The sequence below is a fragment of the Dermacentor silvarum genome, chromosome 2, assembly GCF_013339745.2.
Source record: "Dermacentor silvarum isolate Dsil-2018 chromosome 2, BIME_Dsil_1.4, whole genome shotgun sequence".
Lineage (NCBI taxonomy): Eukaryota > Metazoa > Arthropoda > Arachnida > Ixodida > Ixodidae > Dermacentor > Dermacentor silvarum.
Window position 1 is genome coordinate 211969290 of NC_051155.1, and position 19827 is coordinate 211989116.

Below are 19827 nucleotides of genomic sequence, written 5' to 3' on the forward strand. Positions count from 1 at the left end.
GCGACGGCATTTGTAACTGATATAATGAAATTCATTTGTGAGTGAAGTGTTCTCGTGTCTGTCCTTGAGTCCCTTATTTATGTGCGTCAGCAGTTACGCTTCCAAAAAGTCATACAATTATAATAAAATCAACCAACTAGTCCGACATACCATCTTACTGCTTAATTTGAATTTGTGCTTTCCTTCCATCTCCAGCACCCATTAAATAATGACTCTCTCTCTTGCTTTCATAGAGTTTGTTTGTTTGTTCATTCGTTCGTTTGTTCTTTGTTTGTTTGTTTGTTTGTTTGTTTGTTTGTTTGTTTGTTTGTTTGTTTGTTTGTTTGTTTGTTTGTTTGTTTGTTTGTTTGTTTGTTTCCCCTTTACGTCAACTCAGATGTTTCGACCAACTGATACCCACTAGTAGCCGAGATGAAACCCTTAGTTTTCATTATAGCCCCTTCGTCTCACACTCCTTACCTGTTTTGACGCGATTGCGTTAAGGGCCCCGCGTCGCAGAAAATCCGGTCTCGGTGTCGGCGTGGGCCCTCCGTGTGGCGCAAGGCGTTAGTGAACAAAATTGAATTTCTCAAAGTAAAATCAGTCAGAAAAATCGTAAAGTACGACTTAACCACAACGTGCAGATGTCATAGCGTCGGATTGTAATTTGAAAATACAAGAAAACATAATTCAGTTGCTGGGAAGCCTGATAAGCAGCCAGGGATCTTTGAATGATGTCGCGTTCCACTCTTAAAGGCGAAGCTTAAGCGTCCTCCAAATATTTCTCTCGGTTATCTTGCGACCCTTCGAAGGCAGAAAACGAAAGTATTTTGCTCATTTAAATATTTCACCAAGAAGACGCACTATTAACGTATAGGCTGCCGTAAAGGGCGCATAGAATAAGTATTTCCCATGTAGGTGTCCCTTTGCACGAACCAGCGTCGTCTTCCGTATTGCAACGCGAAGCGCGCGCTCCTCGCTCGCTTACCTCTTTAGACCGTAACGTTGCATGGCGTAGCTAGCAGCAACTGCGGCGTTGTTGAAGATGCAGAAGCCGGACACCGTAGCTGCTGCCGAGTGGTGGCCCGGTGGCCGGATGAGGGCAACTCCGTTCCTGCACTGCGCACACAGTATGAACCTTAGAACCATCACTAAAAACGGTCACGTTGTCATTATTATAGAATTTAGTAAGAGAGAAATCCCTGTGCAGATGTATTTTTCAAGCGCGGCTGCATACTGCAAATGCACGTTATTCGTAACTGCACGTTCAACAAATACCCAAAATTAATGGGCTCGAACGCTGTCGCTAACAGTTATTACGCATGTCCACGTTGATGTGCTACATCACGGACGTTTTGATACGCATATTTTATTCTATTCGGCCTAAGCCGTATTACAACTCCAGCGACATCCCCTGTTCGATCACTGCTGATCAGGTTCAAGCGGCATCATTTGTTCTTTTTTTATTTTTTATTCTACTATCAGGGCCGAAGCATTGCAGTGGGGAGTGGTAAAAATAAAACTTTGCTGTGAAAAGATACACCAATACGTGAAGTTATATAATGTACCAATATATACCAAGTTACATAATGTACCAAGTGCGGCCGGTCACTTCGTCTCGATCCTCATGTTAACTTCTGTCTCGCTTCAAAATCTACCTGCTGCGCCTTGTTGCAACACTAATATCATGCAATGCGAACAAGCCTAACTATAGGGATCATTACACAATGTAGGACACGTTTATACGTTTCGGGGCACCATCGCGCATGCGCGAGCGCCAGAGTGAACGCGTCCATTGAATTACGTTCATTCTTCATGCATTTCCAGCGCTTAAGGAGAAACAGGAAAACCGAAAGACGAAAAGACAACAGGGCAGGGAGTACGCTATAGGGACGCGTCCTCCCTAGCTATCCTGTTAATTTGTCATTTCTTGTCTCGGTTTTCCTGTTTCCCTTTAAGCGCTGGAAATGCATGGAATGCCGAAATTCTAACTATCCCAGCTATCTTTCACACGTTCATTCTTGCGTGTTATCACCATCATGACAGACTCTTTCATTGTCTGTGGGCCATTGAAAGTCTTCCACATAAAAAAAAATGCCATCCTGCAGCTTGGTTTACTAGTTCGGGCGGTTACAAGCCGTACATCTTATGTGACGTTCTAAACTTCGACAGATTCCATGAGCCGTACAACGTAAAACTATTTCCATATTTACTTTATTCCAATCTCCTGGCGCCAAATTTACGTAACCTCCAACACAAGCATCGGGCGGTGACTGGCAGCGGCGTTTGACCAGCCCAATTAAACGCTCTCCTCGCTTATAGTGGGCCGCTTTTGTTTGCTTTGAAATCAAATAGCATTGTCTTCGTTGACAGGTCTTATCTAATTAGCTGACAAGCAGGGAGGAGCGCGATCAAGCGGAGGGAGTTTCGGTGGGTCCTAGCTAGCGCAGTGAAAGTTTGATAACCGGATGAGCAGGGTGGTGCCGGTGTCTGCGATTGGTCCTCTTCCTTTTGTTTGGCTTATGGTGGCTGGCCGAAAATCGCAGCGGCGTTCAACAGAAGGTTTAAGATACCGCTAAAACAAATAAATGATCAGTGAAGGATAGTTGGCAGATTGATGTCGTATACGTGCCGAAGGGGCTCGACAGTGTTATACTGCCACCCTCAAATTTTTATTACACAGTGAGAAATCCATTCTCCCCGGCACCTCCATGTAGCCAGCGCCAGGGCCATTGGTGGACAGCCATATTTTTTTTTCGAAACGGGGCAGTCTCCGGTTATCCCGAAAAAAATGTTTGTTCGGCACAATAATGCATCTTTAATGCATAAATCTCATTTTGAGGTGTGATTTTTGGCGATTTTGTGACGTCGCGTCACAGACTCGCAAGGTGGGCGCAGCCCGAGAAATTTTGGCCAATACCGTATATGGCTCATGGCGAAAAAGGCGTATCATCGAAAATAATTATTTATGTTTTTGTTCAGCCTAATCACGCATCATCACCGTGTACAGGTCACATCATATTGGGAAGCTTTCGCGGTTTTCGCGAAGTTGGGGTGGCCCGAGAAATAATTGACCAATCAGGGAGGGCTAGTAGCAGAAATGGAATAGGAACCGATTGGAATATCTTTACGTTATAGCGCCCCTGTTGCTGGCACGCACACCCAACATAAAGTTTGTAGTCTCGCGCTGTACCTGACAGATAGATCCACTGAAAAGCGAAGGAAGAGATCTCACTGTTTTGAAAGGTATAATACCGGCTGTTACTCGAACGCATGCATCTGAAAGAAACAACATGGAAGTTTTAGAGCAGATGAAGTTGTAAAAGAAAGAGCGAAAGATGCGGAAAGGAGGGGGGGGGGGTGCGTGGGGGGGAGGGGGGGATCTCGACAAGCTACCCTCAAGTAGCACACGTGGCGTCAAATAAAAAAAGAAAACGCGCAATCCTGTCGGGGCAGGAAGTTGTTCATAACCTAGCAGTTGCAGATAAACAGGCAGTGCCCTAAATTAAGCAATATCAGGTGCTTAAGTAGGAGAAAACGAGTAGTTAAAATCGCGTGCATAAGTTTGCTTGCTTTCGCTTAGGGTAAGGCGGGGCAAAATGATGCACGGGGTAAAATGCGTCATTTTGAGCGTATACCGCTCTTTATCTTCAAACCGCCCAATCTAAGTGGCCTGGTGCTTTGTCGACAGATCACACTATTTATCTACTTTCCTTGATTGAAACATTGTTGTACTAGGGAGATGTACGCTGGAGGAAACAAATGCGAACTGAGCGCCCCTCAGTTGGCGGCCCGGAAAAAAGAGGCAGCAATCAGCTCACTTGTTTTTTCCCAGCGCGTGTACACCGTAGTCCTGACGCATTGCTCTGTCGACGAAAGTTTTTATTTCGCTTCTTCACTTCGCCAGCTACCCTTACGCGAAATTTCAGCACAGTACTTCTGAATCTTCACTGTAGTAAAATTATTTGATTATTACTTTGAAGCAGGGGCAAAACGCGCGCCCTAAAATATTTTTATGAAACGCATTTTTTGTTACCACTCTGTAATAGTTCCTTACTCTTGTTTATGATGATTCGGATCAAAGAGAGAGACATTCAGTATTGCATTGGCCGAAAATTGCATGCAAAGAGCAACTAAATCCGTCCATCAGCAGAACAACTTTATTCGAGCCGCACATAAAGCTTTCGGTAGGCCGAAATATACGTTGCAAAGGCATTCGCGAGAACCCACAGAAGAAATACGAGCGTACTAAAAGTGATAAGAAGCTTCCATGAAATTTCTCCAGGGCGAAGAAATAATAAAAACTAAAGGAGAGAATGCAGAGCTGAGCTCAATTCTCACATCATCTACCCGCAAGGCCACGTTGTTGGCAAAGGCGGCCAGAAGGCTGGCAGCCTTGCGAGAAATGTAGAAATTGTGGAGGAAGGCCAGAGGAAGCGAAGGCGAAAGTATCCATTCAGCCGTGCAAGCAGGCCAAGAAGAAAAATATTCTGCAACTCACACGACTCGCACCAAAGGGAATGAGTGGCAGTGTTTGGTTCGCAAGAAGTTCTGTATAGCAAGATACCACCAGACTTTGTGCCCATGAAGCCTGCTTTGCGGCTCACGAGACCTGCTAAAATTACCTCGCTAGCGAGTAATGAATTGTTATTTTTTGCGGATGCCTCAATTTAACCCTCCAACTGTTCCATTTTGCCCCGGGGTGCAGGGCAAAATGAGACATTTCATACTTTAAAAAATCATTTTTATTTATTACTTAGACTAATTATAGTGTCATTATTGTTCACAGCAAGAACGCAGGGGTTCAAGAAATGTTGTCATTGTATTTTTTTTTCATAATTATCATAAAAAACAAGACACTAACATCAATTTGTAAATTTCGGTCTTTTATTACCGTGCCCCTACCCTACTTCTTAACAATAAGATAGTTCATCTTATTAGCGCAAAGGGTACGAAACACTGTACTGAGTTTACATAATACTGGCTACCTCTCAAAAGGCACTCCATCTATCATCATACGCGGCAATGTATAAAGTACGGGCACCGCCCCCACCCCCTTTATTTATAGAAAAGGAGGAGGGAGGGGGATATAGTAACAAAGTGAACTTTAAAGAATAACATAACGCTCAACACACGACCAGTCAGAGGATATCAGAGGATCATGGCGTGTCCCAATGCCGCATCGAAAAGGCGGCTTTGTCGCGAGTTCCCCCTCAGGTGTTCCCCATGACGTCATCTAACTGATATTTAACGCGCGCCTAAATAAGAGTGCACAAATCTCGTGCTCAGCAGAAGAACGCCACAGCCGTCGAATCTCCACGGCGTTTGTCCGCCAGCGCGAACGTGAAGCACAGGGAAGCGAACGCACCACGCAAGCGTTGCCTCAAAACCGAAGTTGTATTACACGTGACGCGCGTATACATATGCAACAGCCCACATATTATCAACCCTTGGCCGCAAGAAACAACGAGCGAAGCAAGGAAAAAGAAAAGTAACATAACCAAGTCAAGGATGTTGGGTCACATGTCCTAGACACGTCAAGAAATTAACTTCCTTGAGCGGTCGTGCATGTATGTGTGTGTGTGGCGGGTGAATAAACCTTTCGTCGAGTGTCAGCGCTTTCGTGGCAGTGCTCTCGCTTCTGTGCTTTGTGTCCTTTACGTTCGTGCCGTACCTTTAGGGCTCAGTTACACCGACTCGCCCGAGCCGCTGCGGATATATCCACCCGTTCTGAGGTCGTGGTGAAATATAACGCAAACTGACGGGGGGAAAGGAAAGGCTTTTGTAAATGAATGGAAAGTCTGACTAGACATACGCCAACAACAGCGTCAGATGAAAAAGAACCTATTTACATATGAGGCGTTCGGCTAACTCGCACTTAGTCCTCGCGGTTATTACTGAAGTGTAAACAAGTTTACATTGAAACCATGGCAAACATCGAGAAGGCTCTCCGCGGGCTATATACTGCGGGGCCCGCGCCCGCTCTATTATGCACTTATAATTATTGTCGCGTGCGATTCATCGTCGTTTTTACGAACGGCTATACTATTTCCGTATCGGCACGATGGACGGTGCCTCCTGCAGCGTTTGCGACGAGACAATAGAGCATATCCTATTATCCAGTCCCTCTCTTGACACTGAGATCTATCGCGTGCCGCTTTAAGCCGTCTGGACGACAAAGCGTTCACAGTTCTAAGAAAGAAAGAAAAAAAAATGCGGCACAACTCGTCTCACGATGACCATCAACGGTAATGCAAACAGCAATTGAGCAACGCAGCGAGAGGTGATATCCCCGAAGTCACGTTCTGAGGGATAGGCACAAAAAAGGCTGAAGTGGGCAAAGAATACTGTTCGCGTTAAAACAGAACCCATCTCACTATGAATGTCGACGCTAATGCGACCAGCATTCAAGCATCGCAGCGACACAGCAGACTTCCAAGTTTTTTTCCCTTCTGTGTAGCCGGCTTCTTCAATTTCCCACTACCGACATATTCTTCACTTCTCTGCAGCTCCACGCCCCTCGCTCAGTTTGGTTTGGCTTGGTGCCTATAGGTATGGCTCAACCCAGTACGGTGAATTGGCCACGAATCGGGCAGCAGTAGGTAAAAATGGAAAACTTAAATGGAATTTTGTAAATTAAGAATGAAATAATAAATGAATGCTAATCGGTAATATCAATTTTACGGCTATATTATGGAATAATTAAGGTTAATGTTTTTATTTCACGGTGAGGAAAGACCAAACTGATAAAATTAACACGTTAGTCTCTCTTCGCTTACAAAATTTAATACGGCATCACTATACCTTCCTATTGCAGTATCCTTGTACCGAAGCCCTAAGAGACAGCAAAACAGGGAAGTCCAAATGCAGTTAGCATCACCGGATTCCAAGTTTCTAGCCTATAACGGCGCTTTCGTGGCTCACCGCCGGCTCGGACCCCCATCGGACCAGCTTTGGCATATTCCAGAGTGGATCCGATATAAGTATTATAGGTGAGAAACTCTACATCACGTGATGCTAAGTGAGTTTGGAACTGGTAGCTGAAACCCATTTGTAACGGCAACTAGCTTGTTTAGTCAGTAATGCTACTAACTCTACCGTTACCGACTGCGGTTATTCTAAGGTGGTAAACAGTGGGACAACCGGATAGTAAGGACAAGAACCTTGTTTTTAAAAGCGTGTATGCACCAAAGAGGGAAAATAGGGAAAGAAAGGAATTCTGTCAAACTCACTTTTCCGGACACGACTGCGTCGACAGCCTGGAGCAAGCAGCCGCACGCAAGACGGGCGCACTGATTCGTTTCCTGCGCGTAGAGTGACAAAGAAACATCCACCACAGCTTCTACGCCATGTTTCATAGATCACTACCTAAAAAACAAAAACAAAGCAAAAAAAAAAAGAAGTGAACGATGAACGAACTTGGCGTGAGCAATTGAGTCGGCCAATTAGCTAGTTCTAGTGGACAGTGACTTGATACATTCTCCGCGAACATTAATTTATATTTTTTTTTCTTATGTTCTCAAAACCTGTTCATACTTGTGTTGTTCTTGGATACAAATCTTTTTTTACAGTGAAGCTGTTAGCTTCTTGGTGGTGGGCGTTTTTCGTGTCCGTCCGTGAACAAAAATTATCATCGTCAGCAATGGAGTATACCTCCCTAAGCAAGCAAAAAATGCAATGGCTCATCCCCCTCGTAATGCAGAGGCTACAAGAACTCAGCAAAGTTAAGCAAGCAGAGCATACATTCACTGGAATCACGCATACAACGTACAGAACAGCATTCGTTTCAATAACGAACAAGCTCAAAACAAGCATCCTAACCATTAAAAAAAGCATTGCATCCCCCTCAGAAGTTGCAGTGGTGGTTTTGCAAGACCTCCACTGACATCCACCTTCGCAGGGCAGGGATGACGAGTCAATTTTTTATTCCTATAAGTTGTGTGTGTGTGGGTGTGTTTGTTTTATACTCTCTGCTACCTATGGACTTGCACTTTAGCAATTCGGTTCTTTTGTTTATAGCCTATTTGACAGTGTTTTGTCATTTTCTTACCTTTTATTTATTTTTTATTTTATTTTTTATATTTTTCTTAGCTGTGGTTTTGGGATGGCCGATTCTTCTTGTTGGCAAATTTTCGAAGTTTCGCATGTAATAAACAAGAAGTAAGCAAGTGATGCGAAAGAGGGGGACATTTCCCCGGTTCGCGAACTTTTGAACTTCGGCATAAAAGAAACCACACGCCATCAAACGACGCTTGTTCAGCGAGTGAGCGAATATGTCAGCTGCCGAGCGTCTGGTCGTTATATGGAATTTTTTTATGAGGCCGTGAATATATGTGAGTGAGAGAGAGAGCGTGTGAGTTAATTTGTCAATTAGTGCAAAGGGGGGTAGAGAACTTTCGACAATCAGCCAGGTGATGTTTGCGATCGAGAGTCGTGTGGTGCGTAGAACAGATAGCGGGTAGTCGATAAGGTAACAGGTAGCCTACAAGAATAGCAGAATGGGCGCGAATATAGAAGGGAAACACGCTCGAGGATCGCAGATGATTAGGTGGATGGAAAATATCAGGAAATACGATAGAGCCAGTAAGCACAAGGAAGGGCTAAATGAAAATAGATAACTGGGAGAGGCCTTCGTCCTGCAGTAGACATAAAAAGGCTGGTGATGATGGTGATTGTAATGATGATTATGACGATGCCGCTAATGCCTAGAAGTACATATTTATGTACCACGGTGTACTCAAACGAATAGACTTTGTTCCTTAGCAGCAGGAATTGCGCTAGCTGGCAAACGCCCACCTGGCATATGCTGGTCACCGGATCGAGGCGGTGGTTCTCCAATGTCACTTCTTCCAGGGTACATACTCTCTGTCGCCCTGACCAACTCGATGTGCTCCTTCCTGAGAATCAAATCACACGCAACATGGAGTGGGTGTAGGTGGGAGACGTAGCACAGGGTGGGGGGACAGGGTCATTCTCCCGCAGTTTTGGACGTTCCGTGAACATAGCCCTTTAGTCACGGCGCAGACATTTCTGTAAGCGATTTGTACTTGCCGTTTCTGTCTAGCAGTGGAAAAACAAGCTACCACGAACTTTGTGCTCCGGGTCATTTGAACCTTTTGCTTATTCAATATCACTCGAGTTCACTTCAGACTGCAGAGCATTGCTGTCGCGTGACCCCTTTAATAAAGGCACTAATGTGTTTTACGGGGTGTTAGACGCGCCCTGTTCCGTCAGCCCAGCTGCGTACGGCCAGCCTAGCTGCGTACGGCCAGCCCAGCTGCGTGCGGCCAGCCCAGCTGCGTACGGAGCGGCGGCGATTTACGCGGTTGCGGCTAGAGATGAACGACCCATGTTGCTGATCTCCAAGTCACGTGTGGCTCCTATAAAGAAAACAACGCTACCCCGCTTGGAGCTTTTAGGTGCATTGGTTGGCACAAGACTGCTGACATACGTCAAGAGTGCCCTAAATAACCTTCGTATTGAGTACATTATGTGGACCGACTCTACTATTGTATTGTCATGGATACAAGGAGACTGCACAAGATGGAAACAGTTTGTGGCTAATCGTATCACGGAAATTAAGAGCAGAACAGAACCATCCCGGTGGAGATATTGCCCAGGATTGGAGAATCCATCTGGTTTGCTAATGCGGGGAGTGACGTTAGACAAGGTGACTTCGTGCTCAAGATGGTGGCATGGTCCTTACTGGCTACACGGATCCATGGACAAGTGGCCTCTCCAACCATCCATTTCGTCGGACTTTAACGACGCTGTCAGAAGTGAGATAGCAGCTGTTCAAGTAGTAATGGAAGCCAAAGTACACAGTCCAGTTATATGCATTGAGCGTTTCAGCAAGCTTCAGCACCTATTAAGAATAACAGCTTGGGTGTTCAGATTCACAGACCGTTGTCGACACAAGACAGAAGAAATTGACCACCTGAAAGCGAGAGAAGTAATTCGGGCCGAGCACTACTGGGTCAAATGCGTCCAAAAACAAGAATTTTATGCAGACCTCAACTGCATAGCACGAGGACGACCCCTAGAACCCACGTCGCGCATTGCCGATCTCCGCCCGTTTATGGACGCCGACGGAATCCTCAGAGTCGGTGGACGTCTGTCACTTCTGAAGTTACCGCTAGGAGTGAAGCATCCAATAATTCTCCCCGCAAATCACCATTACTCCACTCTGGTGGCCACAAGAGCTCATCAACAAGTCTTGCACGGAGGCGTACGAGAAACTCTTACACATATCGGAGAGTGCTACTGGATTTGTCGAGCGCGTCTTCTAGTCAAGAAGGTTATACATAGCTGCAATGTGTGCAAACGTTTCACTGCCAGACCAGGAAGTGCTCCGACCGCTCCTTTACCAAGTCACCGAATGGTGCCGACAAACCCTTTCGAAGTTGTTGGTGTTGGCTTCGCTGGACCTCTCCTAGCACGCGCGCAAGACGGTGGCGCCAAGTGCAACGTTACACTTTTCACGTGTGCCGTGTCGCGAGCAATCCACCTCGAACTCGTTTCAAGTATGACGTTCGAATCATTCATATTGTGCCTGCGACGATTTGTCGGCCGAAGAGGACTATACTCTGCGTTATCTATTCTGACAATGCAAGGACATTTCAAAAAGCGTCAGCAGATTTAAAGAGACTCTTTGACATGTTCACGGCAAAGGACGTGACGAACCACCTCACCTCTAACGGTATCTCGTGGAAGTTTATAGTGCCGAATGCTCCTTGGTGGGGCGGATGGTGGAACGGCTGGTCCAATCTGTGAAGACTTCTCTGCGTAAAATTCTCGGCAGAGCCTGTCTCAATTTCGAAGAAATCACGACAGTGCTGACAGAGGTCGAAGCAGTAATCAACTCCAGGCCTCTAACTTTTGTCGAGATAGACGAAGGAGAACCGTGCACACTGACTCCAGCCGACCTGTTGCTTGGACGACGACTAACTGCTATACCCTACGATACGGTTGAAGTTGACAGTAATTCGAGGAGAGCAGATACCATTCGTCGACACGCCTACAGAAAGCTTCTAACCGAAAACTTCTGGAAGCGATGGCGAAAAGAATATCTACTGCAACTACGATCTGCTCATTTCGCGGCCAATCGACCAGCTACGGACTTCAAGGAAGGCGACGTTGTTATCGTGCATTCCGAGACTTCACCCCGTCAACTACTGGAAACTCGCCAGGGTGATTGAAGTATTCAGAAGTTCAGACGGTCATGTCCGTTCATGCAAGTTGAAACAACAAGGAGGTCTTATTATAACAAGGCCTATCCAAAAGCTATACCCGCTTGAACTACGTGATTAGTTTCACTGCGCGTTGGGGAAGGTTATTTTCACTGGAAGCGCCGGCGGAACAAGAAGAGAAGAAGAAGAAGCGTCGGCGAGCACGAGAGGAGAAAACGGGGACTCCCGCCTGTTAGCAGGGTCTTCACGGCCCGTATCAGTGCTATTAAAAGCCTTTCTCCATTTTATCGACGGAATCGAGTTATTCTGCTGCTTCTGTACGCCATAATTCCACAATAGCGAAGGAATAGCCTTTCCTCCCTCGTAATGCCTGCAGCCAATATTTACCTTGTACACGTACTTTGAGCCGGTGATTCAACTCTTTTTTTTTTTAACGCGACATGACTGACTGTACATTAAATTGAAATTTAGTTACTCTGTAATTTCGAGGACCCACTAGAAAAATGCACAATGGATCAACCTATACCATGCTGACTTTCTGGCATGTAGAAACTTGGAATAAAATATGTAAAATTTACCAATTTATTGATAGTGCGCACTATAATTCGCGACTGAAAAGGATAGCGTTACTGAAACACAAGCGAACCCGCGCATCGAACGGTCGACAAAAAAAGTAAATCACGATGATTACGATACTCCCTAATGCGAAATTTGAGCGCAGCTTTATAATTGTTTTCATTTCGCAATATATTGAGGCATCGAACCGATCACCGCACCGACTGGCGGGGCCGCGACGCCGCGATGCTATAAATAGACCAGCCACACAGTCGCTGCTTCCCGGCAACTGCAGCTTATGCAATCGTAATCTTTACCGGGAAACGCTATGCGCGAATGCGAGCTTTCTGGTTCTTTTTTTTTTCTTTTCCCCGCATGGCCGGTGCTGCCGCGGCCGCGGAGGCGCGGACGGGAGCGCCATCTGGTTTGTGCTTCAAAGTGGCTTCCTCCGCTTTCCCCCTCGCGCTCTCTTCGCTCTCGCCGCCTTTCATCCCCCGCTGCGCCCCGCGTTCGCTCTTTCATACTTCGCTGTGCTCGTTCGCTCGGTTACGCCGAGGGACAACGCCGAGGCACGCCACGCTAAACGCAGGAGGAACGGGCGCCAAGAGCTGCGCTCTAAACAGGCGTAGCCTGTAACAGTGACTGTTGTGTCTTTGTCGGACAAGAGTCACCCGCCGCGGTAGCCCAGTGGCTATGGCGTTGCGGTGCTGAGCTGAGTTCGCTGTCGCGGGTTCGTTCCCTGCCGCAGCGCCCGCATTTCGGTGGAGGTGAAATGCCCAAAACGCTCGTGCGCTTCGGTTTAGGTGCACGTTAAAGAACCCCAAGTGGTGAAAATTAATCCGGAGTCCATTGCCACGAAGTGTCGCGTAATAAGATCGTGATTTTGGCAGGTAAAACCCCATATTTTCTTTTTTCGCCGGACAAGAGGCCACCTGAAAGCGTGTAATATTTTCTAATGCTTGGGGCTGTATCACGCGCATCACCACCTTCAAAAGGGCAAGACAAGTTGGATTCATGTCATTACCACTTTTTTGACAGGCTAACCTTTGGCTCCATACAAATAAATAAGTAAATAAACAAATAAATAAAAAAAGTCTGACGCTATTGTCCTGCAACTGCAGGGCTTAACGTCATGAAGCTGTAATGGCGCTGGCGTCAGTTTCAGTGTAGTCAAAAGATATATAAGAACTTCTTTTTTTTTTTCGAGCGGGGAAGTAGATACTTTATAAAAAGATGTAACTGTTTTACTTGACAAACGTTATAATTCGAAGCCGTTTCTGCTTGTCTATAAGTAAGCCTAATGCTCTGCAGATATCGCCCAACGAAAGAATTGGAATAATCGCGCTATTATAACAGTTAAAAGCGTCATACGCACGTGTGCACCAATCCCAGTTCTTCGTCGGTAGCGTAGCGTGACTGGAAGAGAAGATGGTCACGTGACGCCAGGTCACACAAACAATTCGTTTTTGTGACAAGAGTAAACCCGTACAATCAGCAGCATGTAATTTTTTGCAGCGCCCTACGTGCATACAACAAACGATCTGCAGAATATCGCGTCACCTTTGCACGCTGGGACATTAATTGGAATTAATTGGTAGCCTGAACCTGTTCCACTAAAGTATCGCAGCTGTTATGGGCGGAAATAGCATAGGATAGGATAAGAAATGGAGGATAAATAGAAAAAGGTCAGGTGTTTATAAGGTATTTTGAGTAGGCGAAAGTATAAGGTGATTAATAGAAAAGAAAAGTTGGAATACTGGAAAATGAAAGGTATTGTTACGAAACGTTGCCACGTAAGTTGAGAAATTCTTGTGACAGCTGATATCCCGTCCTTCGGCCACTGTCCTGTTGTTTGCCTCGTTTCCATTGTCATTTCACAGATAGACGATTCCTCAGTACATTCTATGCACCGCGAACGAGCCTCGTTTGCAACTTTCTTCGTGTCTTTCTTTCGACTGACACCTCACACCATCTGCATCTTAGCACGTCGGGTATTGAACAAATAATGTGCACTGTTAGCAGTTCTAAGTATACGGTAAGCTAAAGCAAAATAGAAAAATAAAAATAAAGGAGAAAGAGACAACGTGTTGCAGAAAACCTCTAAGATGAGCGCCCTATCCAAAAGTCCTCTTGTCTGTAGCAGTTCGTGGGCGACTTGCAGCCTTTTGGGCCTCTCTGGCATCCACCTGCGTATTATGAGGAAGAGAAAAAAGCTGGTCAAAAAAAAAAAAAAAAGATGGAGAGAACGGATAAGTAAAAATGGAGAAGATAGGCACCTTCCATTTGCTACCAGCTCAAGGAAGGGAATAAGGAGACACAGGTGAAAAGATTTATCCGTTTCAACTGAGTCGTAGGGTGGTTTTTTGATGCACTCTCCCTCCCGAAAAGGAATCGCCCAGATATGCATTCAAGAGGCCACAGCGGCTAACCATCTCTGCCGAGCCTAAAAGTGTTATATGAAACCAAATACTCAACAGCAAAGCTAATTTATTTATTTACAGTACGCTCGCGGGTGAAATTTAAATACGCACGCCCCGAGTAATCCTTTCTTGAGGATAAATTCGTCGTTCCCTCTCACATTCGTCGCGAGTGTATACAAACTGCTCGTACGCGAGAGGATGATACCTTCTCTTGATACCAGCGCGGATGATACCAGCGCCGATCATTCCCCTAGCGGGCCAATAGGGGGTGTCGACGGTCGCGTTGGTGTCAGCCCCCACGCGTGTTTTACGTTGAGCATGCTGCCTGCCGAGCGTGTCATTGGTCGGTGACGTAAATCACCGTGGCCAGTTAATTTTAAAAACGGCAGTTCCACTCGTGTCTGCTTTTCGAGCGCGCGCGACACTTATAACCAAATGCTCAACGATATTCATCGTCATAGCTTTCGATATTCATCGTACCCGCTTTAGAGTTGCGATGAGGGCTCGTCTATCTTGAATCTTGAACTGCTAGTCTAGCGCAATATAAGACGCTGATACGGGAATAATACATAAACACACATACGCACGGCGGATCTGTCGAGCGTCGGACCTTTTTGAACCGTTTCGATTCGACAAGAGCAAACAAGCTCAAGTCAGAAAGCGCACGCGTGGTATACGTCATTTCGTGGCCTTTAAGCGCAAAAACATTTTGTTTAATTTCGGAGACCAGAAAGAAATAGGAAAGAGTAATGTTGTCTGAAGCCTTCAGTCACGTCTGGTGACTTGTGTAGACGACTATAAGCTAAATTAAATAAAATTTATCTGTCACAGTAGTAGATGGCGTCCTCAAAGGGAACGGAGGGCGACTACGTGAAAGTCATGAAAGATGTATGCCAGAAACCATGCTGTTTCAGTTCGTAGTGTGATATACAGGGTGCTCATTTTTAAGTTTTACGGAATTTTTATAAATCGCCTGTGGCAGATAGCATAATTCTTATCTTAGAGCTGGGTTATTCGATGAAACGGACTTTAGTAGCACGAAAAATCGAAATACAAATTCACTAATTAACTTCTTAGTTAATTACTTTACGACACATATTGCAATTTACGAATTGTAGCCGGTGAGCTTGTCAGGCGTATGCACTTGGAATGAATTTTCAGAATGACACCAGTTTGGAGATATGCGCCATCAAACTCGCCGCAAAAATACACTGTTGTTCCACTTAAGTAAATGGAACGCCCATGTATTTCATCCCACACTTTGGGAAATAATATCTCGAAACTGGTGTCATCCTGGATATTCATTTGAAGTGGATGCGTCTTGCAAACTCACCGGCTACAATTCGTAAATTACAATATGTGTCGTAAAGTAATTAACTAAGAAGTTAATTTTTCAAATTTTGTTAATTAGTTGAATATGTGTTTCGGTTTCTCGTGCTACTAATTTCCGCCTCTTCGAATAACCCAGCTCGACGATAAGAATTATGCTACCTGCCACGGGCGATTTTTAAAAATTCCGTAAAACTTAAAAAAGAACACCCTGTATACCGTATGTGGACACTGCTAATGGTACAGTTATCCTTCTCAGTCAACAAAATTAACAGGTACTAGCGTCGATATTCATGCGACGCGTCGAAATCAACGCAAGCACAACGGAAGGGCACAGCTGGAAAATATGGAATGCGCTTCGCGATTTTGCTTATGGAATTCATAACGCCAAATCGTAAAACGTTCTACATTTTCTATGGCTGATGTTTCTCTAGTCTTGTTGTTGCTGCTGTGCCCTGAAATCGGTGGCCATTCATGGTGAAAAAAGCAGTAAGAACACTTGCGACACGAAAGCTCCAAGCGATTCTATACACCTGCAGCCAGTTCTTCCAACTTAAATTCGTACAGCAACAACAGAAAGTATAAGCACGCCGCTGATTAATAACTGAACTCATTGCATTTATTCTGTAGTTCATGCGTCGAAACACCACAGAAAGGGGGGGGGGGGGGGGGGGGGGACAAAACGCGAACAAAAACAAGAAAATGGGAATAGCGACGCGCCTTTAACGTGCTGTCAGACTTTATCCCGTTTGATCCAGCCGTTGTCCTACTGGCATATTTCTGTGGGCCTGTCTTATTCCTGCTAGGCTTACTACTGTATTTACGAGTGATGTAAACACTGGTCACAGCAGATAGTAATTTGTCAGAACACCTGAGTCGCAGCGCTCGCTGACGCCGACCCACTGCATGTAGAGACCTAAAAACTGCCTATTTTCCAACAAAAAAAAAATATTAAAAAGCGCTCTTCAGCGCCGCGTCGTTTCTTCCTCCACACACGTGTGTATACGGCAGCATGCCGTTCGCGCAGGTGCGTTAAATATAAAGCGAGTGTATACCTTTTCTGCGTCAGTTCCTCGTTTTTGTGTTTTGTATCTTTTTTTACAGCGAAGCTGTTAGCCTCTAGTTAGTGTTAGTTAGTTAGTGTTAGTAGGTCGGGATTTTTTCGTGGGGTGCTCACCCAAAAAGCAGTATCCACACCTATAGCGTCCACGCCCGCTCCGACAGACATCAAAAGGCAGATGGCAAAGGGCTTTGTCTTTCAGCTTACGCGTAACCGAATTATGTTTTCTCGTATATTCGTATTACACTCCGACGCTATATCATGTCTGCAGCTTGTGTGTAAGTCGCACTTTAGTGACATTACGCATTTTCTGACGCGATTCACTTTTAAACATTAATTCGGTTCAATAAGGCACTTGCGCTTAATTGGTGGAGGACCTGGGAGAATGAGCATGTATGCTGCACTTCCGCTCACGTGATTGTGCGCATGACGTGCGTGTGCGCACAATGTATCTGTCCTTGATGCGTGGGCGCTCTGCCCGTTGCATCAGTGTCGCAGCGTGTGCTGCGACCGTAATCGACATTATTGCAAACACTGTCCGGCTAAAAGTATTACATCAGCAGTTTGCGGTTGTCTAACGTCGTCTAGCGTCAGTTGGGCTGGTGGTACTTGTCTAACGTCGGCAACAGTTTCGCTGTATATCCACTTTTACGGGGTAGAATGGAGGAGGATCTTTTTTTTCCCTTCGCTTTCGTACTATACTGCAAGATATGCGTACGTGTTTGTGCGTGCGCGCGTATGTGTGCGTAGTACGTGTGTGTGTGTGTGTGTGTGTGTGTGTGTGTGTGTGTGGTGTGTGTGTGTGTGTGTGTGTGTGTGTGTGTGTGTGTGTGTGTGTGTGTGTGCGCGCGTGGTATGGTGTTATCAACTGCGGTTACCTAACGCGCCAGCATATAGGGCGTCCCTCTTGTTAGATTTCTTCTCTTTTTTGTATTCATATGCTTTTATTTTTCCTGCAAGCTTAGTGTGTATGTACGTGTCTCTGTGCTAAGTGTGTGTGTGTTATATGGAGAAAGGTGTAACATCAGTTTCTTAGCTGCGGCTTGTGACAGCCGTCTCTCATGTAGCCTTCCTTCTGTTCGGTATGTATAAACAACACAGACTCTGTATAACGTTGTATATTTATGTACATACTTTACATAACGTTGTATAACGTTGTATAACGTTGTATAACGTTGTATATATTTATACGTTGTATAAACAACACATACTACTTTGGTTTGTATTCGCAGAAAACGTGGCATGCAAAGAAACATGGTTATTCGCTTACTTTTTCAGCGGATTCCAGTGTTTCAGCATAACACTGTCAGTTACGTAGCACGTGGCAGCCATTCTGAAAGAGAACTCTGCGCAGAAAAGAAGAACACTAAGACAAACTGCTGGGATTGGTAACAGCGCTGGACTGCTATTGAGCGAAAGCGCAGGCAAAAAACGAACAGGTTATTTAATTATTCCGATAACAATACATTGAAAAAAAAGGAAGTTACGTCTTTTAAGTCTTGATAGCACGCACACTTCCCTTTCTAATAAGGGACTGAGCAGAAGAGAAGAATCAGACACGATGTGGTGAACGTGGCGCCACCATCAGTTCAGGTTGCGCCGCACAGAGGCTAGACAACAAGAGGATTCCAGGAGTTTTTCGTGGAAAACAATAACGACATTAGGCGTCGGTGCCTGATACGGGCAATGATGCCTAATACTGTACATCAATACAAACGCCCGCGCACTGTCAAGTTCAAACTCGCAGCCAGCACGCTATGTTTGCAACTACAACTTCCTCACGGGGGTGTAGCAATGTGTTTGTATCTGTCTGCCTCTTTCTCTATCGTCTGTGTAAGCTTTCAAAACGCACTACGCATCTATATTTAACGTCCCTCCTGACTAGTGAGCCGCTCATTTCCTTTTATTTGAAGAATTTATTAATTTTTTTCGTGATCGATCTGCTACACTTTTTCTGATCAATACATTTACAGTTCCCACTTCACTTTAAATGCCATGAACACGCTTCGTCGAGAACTATAGCGGGCCAGAGGCAACAGGGCCTGGCCTGCTCACGACCTCTTCATCACCTTGAAACGTGCTCTATAGTCTCCACTGCCAGCGCGCAAAGTTGGTGATCCGGAGTATATAGCTGGAGCCGATTAACTGAAGAGACCTGTAGAACTCGATGCAGTGTGTGGAGCCGATGATACGAAGCCTACGTGATCATTGCTCCACTCCCAACCTGCAAAGTGCTTGCCACGCTCCTCGTATCACGACGCAAGCAGTGCAACCCACCACAGTGACTTAGCGGTTATGGCGTTGTGGTGCTAAGCACGAAGTCGCGGTAACAAACCACGGCCGCGGGCCGGCCGCATTCCGATGAGGGGCGAAATGCAAAAAAAAAAATCCACCCGTGAACCCCGGGTGGTCAAATTTATTCCCGAGTCACCTACTGTATAGCATGCCTCGCAATCAAATCTCGGTTTTAGCACCTAAGACCCCAGAATTTAATTTCATTTTTAACGCAAGGAGCGCCAGCAAAGAAGTCCAAAATAAGGAAGAACAAGCTTTGACAAAACCCTCGGGCCCCACTATTTTTAGGTTTCCTTTAAGCACATATAGAAACGAAACATGCAAAATTAGCAACATGGCCACTTCCATGGCGGAGTCTACACTGACTTCGAGAAACACCTACCTTAGAGTACTATAGTCGAAGAGATGTGTAACGACGTCCGACACGCTTGTTTCTCTAGTTCCAGGCGCGCGTGAAGGCACGCTTTTTGTTTTACTGCTGTAGCCCCTCACTCCGAACGAACGTGTACTCACAGCGGAGGGTGCTGAGGAACGGAGTGTAACTTTGCGGTGCCGGCTTATCGCAGGTATGTATACGTGCTATCGTTTATATAGCATGTGCGCGAATCACCTGACCGCGCCCCTGCGCGACATCCCGCTGACTGCAGCAAACGCTTTCGACGCTGTACGCTGCAGCTGCGCTCGTTGCAGCATTAGTGGGGCTGTGCAGCGGAAACGGGTACGCGCGAATGTTTGCGTGGTGTGCTTCAGTAATTATGTTTCAAGTTTTTTTTTTTTATTTAGTTTATTCATACTGCTCTGAAGGCAAGCGCGTGCTACTAAAGCGCGCCACCGCCAAACTTGCATAGACGCCAATATGCGTATGCGGAGTGCTCTCAATACCGATTAGTGAAGAAGCAAAGTAGGCCTTTCGCTAAAACATAAAATATTTCGCACCGAGAGCAACGAAACCAATGAGAGCTTTTAATACAGTTCGTCAAGTCGGCAGGTCTCTCCAGAC

General features: G+C 45.6%; 1 protein-coding gene across 3 annotated transcripts in view; it reads right to left on the reverse strand.

The window, feature by feature from the left end:
- The window catches only part of LOC119442562 (histone deacetylase 6-like), a 45741-nt gene extending 26308 nt beyond the window's left edge, over positions 1 to 19433 (reverse strand). The window contains exons 1-7 of one of the 3 annotated variants that reach the window (XM_049662235.1): positions 19210 to 19433; positions 17803 to 17878; positions 13822 to 13909; positions 13099 to 13139; positions 8776 to 8876; positions 7212 to 7283; positions 968 to 1098 (exon numbers count right to left, since the gene is read on the reverse strand). In XM_049662235.1, the coding sequence (XP_049518192.1) occupies positions 968 to 990 (23 nt within the window). In that variant the 5' untranslated portion in view covers positions 991 to 1098; positions 7212 to 7283; positions 8776 to 8876; ... (2 more) ...; positions 17803 to 17878; positions 19210 to 19433. The remainder of the gene's footprint in view (positions 1 to 967; positions 1099 to 7211; positions 7284 to 8775; positions 8877 to 13098; positions 13140 to 13821; positions 13910 to 17802; positions 17879 to 19209) is intronic. The other 2 variants (XM_049662233.1, XM_049662234.1) reach the window with 2 other exon arrangements.
- Positions 19434 to 19827: the final 394 nt, after the last annotated feature.